The 10,016-nt window shown below is 37.8% G+C and overlaps 2 protein-coding genes across 2 annotated transcripts; both read left to right on the top strand.

The window, feature by feature from the left end:
- Window positions 1-308: 308 nt before the first annotated feature.
- On the top strand, window positions 309-5,174 carry LOC101313234 (respiratory burst oxidase homolog protein B-like). The gene is made up of 12 exons (XM_004304926.1): window positions 309-795; window positions 896-1,055; window positions 1,606-1,654; window positions 1,745-1,858; window positions 1,944-2,372; window positions 2,457-2,846; window positions 2,971-3,066; window positions 3,401-3,516; window positions 3,636-3,738; window positions 3,833-3,906; window positions 4,049-4,560; window positions 4,985-5,174. Exons 1-12 carry the CDS (start codon window positions 309-311, stop codon window positions 5,092-5,094), a joined length of 2,640 nt encoding a protein of 879 aa, XP_004304974.1. The 3' UTR covers window positions 5,095-5,174.
- A 1,880-nt stretch (window positions 5,175-7,054) lies between these two features.
- LOC101312948 lies at window positions 7,055-8,960 on the top strand. The gene is made up of 2 exons (XM_004304925.1): window positions 7,055-7,236; window positions 8,064-8,960. The coding sequence occupies exons 1-2, from the start codon at window positions 7,156-7,158 to the stop codon at window positions 8,958-8,960; spliced, it is 978 nt and encodes a 325-aa protein (XP_004304973.1). The 5' UTR covers window positions 7,055-7,155.
- The last annotated feature ends 1,056 nt before the right edge of the window (window positions 8,961-10,016 follow it).

Below are 10,016 nucleotides of genomic sequence, written 5' to 3'. Positions count from 1 at the left end.
GGGTTTATACATATTCTTCTGAGATTCCATTATCTATTTCTCACATTCTGGCTTTGACGTTTTTCCGTTGGTGCCATATAATTAATTTGCAGTACATAATGAGACACTTAAATTGAATCCTAACCACTCCCATATATTATATGTGTGTCTATATATACATTCTTCCACCATGATCAAACACCATGCGCCCCTTGGTTTCTCTTTTTGACTCCTCACTTTAAACCCTCTCATCCCCTCCTCACAAATTTCCACTCCAGACACTCACATTTCATTCCTTCGAGAATTCTGATAATTCCAGAGAGCTAGCAATGGAGATTGAAGAAAACCCGCTGCCGGAGAAAGAGAGCATACGGGTCGGCGGGCACAGCGGCCCACTAGTGACTGGCAGCAAGACGAGGAGCAACAGCAACTTAAGCGCAAGGTTCAAAGAAGACGATCAGTGCTATGTGGAAGTGACACTGGACGTTTGCGACGACAACACCTTTGTGCTTCGGAACATCAGAGGAGCTGATGAGCCTGGGTCGACGTCGGCGAGGATAGAGGGAAGACCTTCTCTTGCTTCTCAACTCTCGTTTAAACTCAAGAAAGTCTCGCATGAACTGAAGCGCATGAAATCTTCTTTGAGCTTCAAGAAGGTCGACCAGCCAGCCAAGCCGGGTGTTGCTCGTGCCCTAAAGGGACTCAAGTTCATGACCAAGAATGTGTGCAGTGAAGGTTGGCTGGAGATTGAAATGAGGTTTGATGAATTGGCTGTCGATGGAACTCTCCCTAAATCGGTCTTTGCTCAATGCATAGGTGTGTGTATGTTTTGTACTTTAATTTTAAACCGAAGCGTCGCTCTAGATAACAATTGTGTATATGGATTAATGGTTTTTTTTGTTGTGTTTGCAATTAGGGATGAAGGAGTCGAGTGAGTTTGCGTGCGAGGTGTTTGATGCATTGGCTCGTCGGAGAGGAATTACATCATGTTGTGTTACCAAGGAAGAACTGAGAGAATTTTGGGAACAGATTTCAGATCACAGCTTCAATGCCAGGCTTCAAACCTTCTTTGACATGTGAGATCATTCGTTCCTACAAATTATTTTGTCCAAAAGAATTTGATTTGGATTTTCCTTGATCTACATCACTATGGTATACATTATTGAGTGCCTACTAGCTAACTTCATGTGCAGCCCATCTGGCATATACTATATGCTTTTGTAATCATGCTATTTTCAAACATATAATAATTGAATAGTACACATATATATAGATAAGCCTAAACTTTATAATTGGAAGTTCTTGATAGTAACATATGTAGTGAATGATGTGCTTTTGTTTTAATCATATAGTTGGTCTTGTTTTTTTTTTTTTTTTTTTTTTTGAGGAGATCGAATAATCATATATTTGGTCTTGGATGAATATATATTCAACATTGACAACATTTTCTCACTGACCAACTTATATATATAAGAGTGGCACTATATTCAACATATATATAATCTATACAGTTAAATCTTAATTGACTAGAATTCTAGAAAAATTTAGTTTAATTTTTTCTTTTTGTTTTATCCCATTTGTTTCTAGCATGCATGACACATACAATGCATGTTGAATATGTAACAGGGTGGATAAAAATGCAGATGGTCGAATCTCAGAAGAAGAGGTGAAAGAGGTGGGTGAATTGAGAAGAGATTAAACTTGTTTTTAGTGTTTTTCTTAGGAGAAATTACAACAATTGAATGTATACTATTGTGCCGTGCAGATTATTACGTTAAGTGCCTCTGCTAATAATCTGTCAAAAATTCTTGAACAAGCTGAGGAATATGCAGCACTGATCATGGAAGAGCTTGATCATGACAACCTTGGATATATTGATGTCAGTCTCATATATCTTTTTCCTTGTTTTTCAACTTTTTATATTTCATATCTTTCTCTTACCAGAAGTTGGGCCTGGTTTGTAGTTGCACAACTTGGAAATGCTACTTCTCTCGGGCCCAACCCAATCTTCAAACCTGGAAACAGATAGCCACATTCAGAGCCGGCTGCTCAGCGAAAAACTGGTTCCTACCAAAGAGTACAACCCTATAAGGCGGTGGTGCCGGCGGCTGTCCTACTTTGTTGAGGATAACTGGAAGCGAATTTGGGTCATTGTGCTATGGCTTCTGATATGCATGGGCCTCTTTGCTTGGAAATTTATTCAGTATAGACATAGAGAGGTTTACCATGTAATGGGGTATTGTGTGTGCATTGCCAAAGGTGGAGCTGAGACCCTGAAGTTCAACATGGCCCTGATTCTTCTACCAGTATGTAGAAACACAATTACTTGGCTAAGAAGCAAGACCAAGTTAGGGGGTGTAGTTCCATTTGATGACAACATCAATTTTCACAAGGTAATAAGGTGCTAAACTTGTGTAAGGCTATTGTTTCATACTCTTCATTGTTTCATACTCTTTCCTAATCACATTTTGCAATAGGTGATAGCGTTTGGAATTGCAGTAGGGGTCGGTTTACATGCAGGTTCCCATCTTACATGCGACTTCCCCAAGCTACTACATTCGACCAACGATCAATACGATAAGTTGAAGCCATTTTTTGGCCAGAAACGACCGGATGACTACTGGTGGTTTGTGAAGGGAACGGAGGGCTGGACTGGGGTGGTTATGGTGGCACTAATGCTTGTTGCATACACATTGGCTCAACCTTGGTTCCGTCGCAATCGCCTAAGAAACCTCCCTAAACCCCTAAAGAAACTCACTGGGTTTAATGCATTTTGGTACTCCCATCACCTATTTCTCATAGTGTACATCCTCTTTATTATCCATGGATACTTTCTCTACCTCTCCAAGAACTGGGACAAGAAAACAGTAAGTACTGCCTCTTCAAATTAATGTACCATTCCAGTGAAGTAAAGCTTGTATATTTTGTTACTTTCTTCCTAATCACTTTATAACATTATCATTTTCATGAATTAATATATGGTTATTGCAGACATGGATGTATTTGGCTTTTCCATTGATAATGTATGCATGTGAGCGCTTGCTTCGTGCATTCAGGTCTGGATATGAGACAGTGAAGATCTTGAAGGTATATTTACTGTTTCGATTTTTTTTTTTTTTTTTTTTTTTCCAAAGATTGAAATACAACTACAAACAAAAACCTCTAAATTAAAGCACCCTACTCCTAATGAATCAAAAAAGAAAGCTGATCTAGCTGCAGTGGGAAGGCTTGACTGCCAAACTTGTGCTTCCAACTGGTGTCCTTGCTTTGGCTAAAGCATCAGCCACACTCACACTGTTTCGAAAGTTGTCCAATTTCTTTCTACCAATAGCAAATAATGCAGTAATGCACTTGGTCTTTATCGATCGGAAAGCTACAAAAATAATTTGTGCTTATTTTCTTCAATTTTAATTTTTTTCAGGTCGCTGTTTACCCTGGAAACGTTTTGGCACTGCATATGTCTAAACCACAAGGATTAAAATATACCAGTGGACAGTACATTTACATAAATTGCTCTGCTATTTCCCCAATTCAATGGTACTTTGTTCATCATTAATATTTTGTACTTCCACAACCAAGTATTTTGGATTTGTAATATTTTCTTTTGGTTAATATGCAATCGATTTACACTTCATCTTACGTAATGTGTCTTATAGGCATCCGTTCTCAATTACTTCAGCTCCTGGAGACGATCATCTAAGCGTTCATATCCGCACGTTGGGTGACTGGACATCTCAGCTCAAATACATATTCTCTCAGGTAATTCAATCACTTGTTTTGCATAATCGTATTGATCAATGTCTGAGCATATATGAGTCTCGGTTAGCTTTGTCTTATGGTGAACATTGTGCAGGTTTGTCAACCTCCCTCTATAGAGCACAGTGGCCTTCTAAGAGCTGACATTGAACAACCAAATATCCATACCAGGTAAAATTATTTTGTAGCACTTATTTTGTTAAGTCAGTTGGCTATGAAATTATACCATATAATGACATAACCAAGCTAACAATTGTCCGCAAACAGAAACATGATTATTGTTCCTGAAACTAATGTAATCATACATGAGCAGGATGCCAAAACTTCTTATTGATGGTCCATATGGTGCACCAGCACAAGACTACAAAAACTATGAAGTTCTCCTACTTGTAGGACTTGGAATTGGAGCAACTCCACTAATAAGCATTGTCAAAGATGTGCTTAACAACATTAAGCGACAAAAAGAACTAGAAGCTCAAATGTTGGTGGAAAATGGTGTTAAAAGAAAGTCGACCTTTGCAACAAAACGAGCTTATTTCTACTGGATCACAAGAGAGCAAGGCTCCTTCGAGTGGTTTAGGGGTGTCATGAATGAAGTAGCCGAAAATGATCTAGATGGCCTGATAGAGCTTCATAACTACTGCACCAGTGTTTATGAAGAAGGAGATGCTAGATCAGCTTTGATCACTATGCTTCAGTCTATAAACCATGCCAAAAATGGTGTGGATGTAGTTTCAGGAACAAGGGTGAAGACGCATTTTGCTAGACCGAATTGGCGTAATGTTTTTAAGCATGTAGCTGTGAAGCACCCTGATCAAAGAGTTGGTAAGTAACTAAAGTACCACTGCATACACTAAGCTCTTATCGTTGAGGTACATAACACTGAAATACATACGTTCTCTCGGATCTTTGTTTTTACTTATTAAAATTTGCAAGTGGAACGATATAGACATATAATTGATCTCACCTGTATATAGTTATGAAATGCACGTTTTATTCATATAATTTGAGGGAATTAAAAGAGAAGTAAAGAGAAACTCCACAAAGCATCAAAATCGTTTCAAATATTAAGGGTGTGTGAGAGTGAGCACACAAGAGTGTACACTTCATGACATAATTGATTGTGTATCTGATATACTGTGTATAATGCATTTCCTCCTTATTTGTCAAATGTGGAGCTCCCTTTTCTCTTTTAGGATGATTGTGATGCATCAATACTGAGTTGTTTGTTCCTGTACTTTTGATGCAGGAGTGTTTTATTGTGGTGCACATGGATTAGTTGGGGAGTTAAAGAGGTTAGCTCAAGACTTTTCCAGAAAAACTGAGACCAAGTTTGATTTCCATAAAGAGAACTTTTAGTCCTACCCTAACCGGTATATCCCTTTTTCTGATATTTTAGGGTATATGTATATATCAATATATGTAATCTGTAAGTAATATTGATATCATTCATAATTCCATCGATTTATTCTATTCATCAAAATTTTCCACAACTTGTATAGTTGCAAACTAGAATATGATGAAGCTGGTAGTTCCTGAATTATGTAGCTTTGTAGTCTGTACTATAAGTATTATGTATTCATTCAAAGATGCTACTGTTGCTTTCTAATCAACTTTAGCAAATTAATAATAGCCAAAAAATTTGCTTCAGAACAAACTGAACCACTGATCTTAACTGTTAATAAAGGCTAATCTTTATACTGAATGCCTCCTAATTAATTGGAAAGTTCTTCTCGACAGCCCATTGAGACCAGATTAAGCAACCTAGGTTCAAAAAGCTTCAAGCTTTGTTATTTCATAAGATTGGTACCCTTTACATTAGACTAAGCAATAAGCTCAATAACCAACAAGCTCAATAACCAGGGAAGGTGGAGAGTATAAAACTCAAAACTGGGATTCTGATTGAACTATATTCTACAAACCGAGCCAAATACTAAACTTCCTTAATATTGTAGTTAAATGTTAGTCCTCGAACTAACTTTCCCATATACTTGCCTGCCATGTATTATAGCCTATTGAAAGTTTTCGTTTAATCTACTTCTTGCATCTTCTTACTTTGAATTAATATGGTAGTGTACTCTATCTGTACTATATGAACTGGTTGCCTTCTGAAAGTTTTCATTTAAATTTTACTATGGCAGTGTACCCTATCTGTACTAAATGAACTGGTTGTGTATTAATGGACTTGGCAATATTGATGATTCAATTAGATGTGTGGAATGGGAAATCCTTTGTATGAACTTAACTTTTTGAGGCATGAATTAGTCTGACTTCCCACCATCATAATTTATATTTATTTAGTACTTATATATAGTTGTTTTGCCCCTTTTTTTTTTTTTTTTCTTGGGAAGAATGAACAGTATCTAGGTAATGTTTGAAATGAGTTTGGCAAGAGTGATGATTCAATTAGATGTGTGAAACAAGGGAAATCCTTTTCTTGAACTCTATACCAAAGAAGAACTCAATTTTTTAAGCCATAACATGTCTCTAGACCTGTAAATGCTTATAGTAAATTGCATACAACTTCAGAGCATCAAATTGATAAAGGATTGCAGACAAGAGCTAAGTGCCTTCATACTATCATAATATATCAGCTCCTGGATTTGAATACAAGGTTTGTTGTGGGGTCTGTTTCTGCATAGGATTGCTCTTTTGCTGACTAGTACTTAGAGAGAGTTTAAGGTTGGTGCTGCACCTAACACCTTGCTGAATTATCAATAATGTACAATGAGGTCTGTTTGTAGCTTTGATGTTGTTAGCCTTTCTGCCAGTAAAATTACTCTACTTTATTTTCCATTAAAAAAAAAAACTAAATTTCCCCATATTCTATAGTGATCAGAAAAAGTAGGAGATTTTGGGGTCTGGGGGTTCCTCCTTCTGTTCCTCTCATTTTTCAAGAAAGGATTCCCTTATAAAACTGGGAATGCTAGTAATCTTAGCTAGCAGAAGCATCAAACCTAAATCTCTAGGTGTCCAAACTCCAAAGTGACCAAAATTAACAAGTTTTTCAAAACTCTTTCTATTTTATTGGAGTAAATGTACCAAATGGTAAATTGCCACCCCACCAAGAACCAAAATTTAAGGGACCGCTGTGTATTCTCCAGTGTGCAATTCGTTTAGCTTCATATCACCAGAACGTTCTCACCATCATAAAACCATCTCTTTTCTGAAGCTCATTCGTTTCAGAATTAACAAGTTCTCACCACCATAAAACCATCTCTTTTCAGAATTAACAAGTTCTCACAACCAGACCTCATTAGTTTACCTTCACCCCCTTGCTTCTGAAGCTCTCACTTGCCACATTTCCTCTCTCTTTTCTCTTTACCAAAACAGAACACCAAGAGATACTGATCTCTGCTCCCTTAAACACAAAACACTTGTGTTTGCGTGCTGTCGAGTACATCTTCTGTCAATATCCTAATGGCTTCAACAACTCAACCTCAAGGCGAACTCCAACAAACATCTTCAGATGCTTTTACTGAAACAACTCTGAGACACAAGGTAAAAGAAAACGAAGAACTATGCTTTAGCTGAGTTCAAACTCTCCTGCTTTCCTTTGTTTTGCTTTGTCTCTAACATACTCTTATCTTATAAATATGTAGAAATTGAGTTGTGAGCGATTTCAAATTCTTATGTTGGTTACAGCATAGTAGCAATCCAACTTCAAGATAGTGCTTTTAAATACTCTGCTTTGTTCTAAATCTAAGATTAATTTCCGGGAGTCTTAGATCATGAGAGAAAGTAGTATACCAGAAAAGTAGTCAGTTCAAAAAGGACTGAAATTTTGTGATAGGGGAGTGATTATATAACTGTTGCACTTGAGAAGGGGATCTAAGATTCTGTACTGCATGTCAGTTGCAACACAACCCAACTACCAAGTGTTAGAATGTTCTATATGTGTGTCTAACCTATACAAGGTACTTGTACAATATGCCCTGATTAGTTATTGGAACTTGAAGAGGCCTTGTCTAATCTTTGTGTGTTTATATAGTTTATAGTAGCCTGTTTGTGATTTTAGTAATACAAAGTGTTACAGATACTTGTATAGGAAACATGGAGAAATTTTATCATCTTGAGACATGAAATTCTGCATTGTAGAGTTTTGGTAATGATCTTGATGATCACGTAGTTCCTCACGGGGACATTAGTTTATGAGTTGATACTTAATGCTGAATGTTCTTATGAGTTTTAGTTTGGTGTATGATTCACCTGATTCACCTAATTTCACTGGTAATAGAAAACGAAGAACTATGCTTTAGCTAATTTGAAACTCCCCTGCTTTCCTCTGTTTTGCTTCGTCTCTAACATCCTCTAATCTTTTTTTGCAGACTTACGTCCTAAAGGTATCTGCTTACTGTAATGCGTGCGTCAAAAGAGTGAACGAAATTTTGAAGACTATTGAAGGTGTATATATTACACAAGTCGACTTTGCTCATCATACTGTCACGGTGCATGGCAACGTGGAAGTTGAAACCTTGATCAAGGGTCTCGCGAAGAAGACGAAAAAAGATGTCAAGGTTTTGTGGCCTGAACGGAAAGCCAATCCCAAAGAAGTGCGTCTGAGCAAACCCAAAAGCAATGAAGAACATAGTGGCTCAGTCGAGACATCAGAGGAAGCGAAAGAAAACCAAGGCGGCGGTGATGAGAAAAGAAAGGGGAAGCAGCCAATCAAGGCTGAGGTTGTTGAAGTCAAGGAGTCTGGAAGTACTAGGAAAAAGAATTTTGAAGCAGGTAGCTGTAGTTATAGCATGGAAATTGAGGAGGAGGCACAAACCAGCAACTTGCCAAGCCAGTTACCGCTGGTGGTGGCTGAGAAGCAGAGTGGGGTTGCTGAGAGTGAAGTTGTGGGTAAGAAAGCAGGAGGTGGAGATGGCAATAGCAATGGGAGTGGTGGTGTTGGTGGCGGCGCTAATGAAAACGTTCACCTAATGGAGCAGCAGCCGTACTTCACTCCAGTGCATGGATTGCATTATCATGCAGCATTGCCCAACCCTAGCTATGCCCAAGAGTCTGCTTATTGCGAGACTCCGACGTATGCCCATTGGGGTTTGGGGAGTGAGCATGGTTGGACTCATAATTTGGACGACCTCCCCCTGCCGCCGCTGCTGCCGGTTCAGCCTCCTCAGCCCTATCCACCACCACCACATCCTTACAGTTCCTCCGTATCAGCTGATACATTTGCATTTTTCAGTGATGAAAATGCTAATGGGTGTAGTGTCATGTAGAGGTCTTGGACTCCTGGTGGTGAAAATGCGGGAATATGAGACTAATTTAAGATGATGATGATGATGGTAATTCAACAATCACTGTGGAATGGTAATTAAGATGATGATGTTTAGTGGGTAGCTATGATTATATGAGGACTAATTTATGTTTTTAATTGTAGCCTAATGTGTAACTATCGCCATGTCTGATGTACATTAATCTAATTATTGATTTGGCATCTGGGTTGTTATGACATTTTATTCATGACATAAATCTCCAAGGGTCTTAAGATTGAGTGGTTAAGTAGTTTAAGAGCACTATTAACCTTGTGTCTTAATCTCAATATTGTAAAGCCAAAGACTTCGTCCCCATGATGTACTCTTTTTTGGTTGTGATACTGATTAATCAGCTAGCAAATAGATTGGTTTGTTGGTCTTCCTAAACCCCAATCTCTCTGCTTTCTGTTTTAAGGAATGATGGTCTTCCTTGCCCTCCTTAATTGGGGATCGGATGCATTCTTTCCTTATGGCTTTTAGTTGGTTGTAGTTTTCTTTTTAGCTCTGTTCTTCAGTTTTTTTAGTTTCCTGGTTCTGTTTCTGTTGTACTAGCTGCCTTTTGGCTTTAATGAAATTTATTTACCTAACAATCAAAAAAAAAAAAAAAAAAAATAGATTGGTTTGTTGTAGGACCATTGCAATCACTCAAGCTTCAAAATGCTATCTGATGTGTAAAGATTATGGTAAAAGTTTGAAGATTTGATTAACTTGATTATCTTAGATGGTGTGCTTAAAGTTTCTAATGGAGGATTACTGGACATCGTGAATTGGAACGAACATTTATAACAACATTGTCTCTTTCTGGGTTTAGTAACCATTTCTAGATTCTTTAAAGCAATGGAAGCTTTGACCCTTTGGATTTGATAGTCATTTTTTTCTGTTAGATGCTTCACTGCACAGTTCTTTCTTCTCTGTATGACTGCTGCAATTGATACAAATTTGTGAATGTTCAGATCCACCAAATAATAGAGCGCTCCTTGTACGTCATAAGGTTTATATATAGGCCTATATAAGCTTTAA

The sequence above is a fragment of the Fragaria vesca genome, linkage group LG6, assembly GCF_000184155.1.
Source record: "Fragaria vesca subsp. vesca linkage group LG6, FraVesHawaii_1.0, whole genome shotgun sequence".
In the NCBI taxonomy this organism is placed as follows: domain Eukaryota; kingdom Viridiplantae; phylum Streptophyta; class Magnoliopsida; order Rosales; family Rosaceae; genus Fragaria; species Fragaria vesca.
The sequence above is the reverse complement of the archived record's forward strand: the minus strand, read 5'-3'. Positions and strand labels throughout refer to the sequence as shown.

What these genes read in the sequence shown, in the direction of transcription:
- LOC101313234 (XM_004304926.1), top strand. Translation starts at nt 309, where the DNA reads ATGGAGATTGAAGAAAACCCGCTGCCGGAGAAAGAGAGCATACGGGTC. An exon ending in GCTATTTCCCCAATTCAATG is followed by an intron (nt 3,517 to 3,635) that starts GTACTTTGTTCA and finishes TGTGTCTTATAG; the next exon opens with GCATCCGTTCTCAATTACTT. An exon ending in CAACCAAATATCCATACCAG is followed by an intron (nt 3,907 to 4,048) that starts GTAAAATTATTT and finishes ATACATGAGCAG; the next exon opens with GATGCCAAAACTTCTTATTG.
- LOC101312948 (XM_004304925.1), top strand. Translation starts at nt 7,156, where the DNA reads ATGGCTTCAACAACTCAACCTCAAGGCGAACTCCAACAAACATCTTCA. An exon ending in AAACAACTCTGAGACACAAG is followed by an intron (nt 7,237 to 8,063) that starts GTAAAAGAAAAC and finishes CTTTTTTTGCAG; the next exon opens with ACTTACGTCCTAAAGGTATC.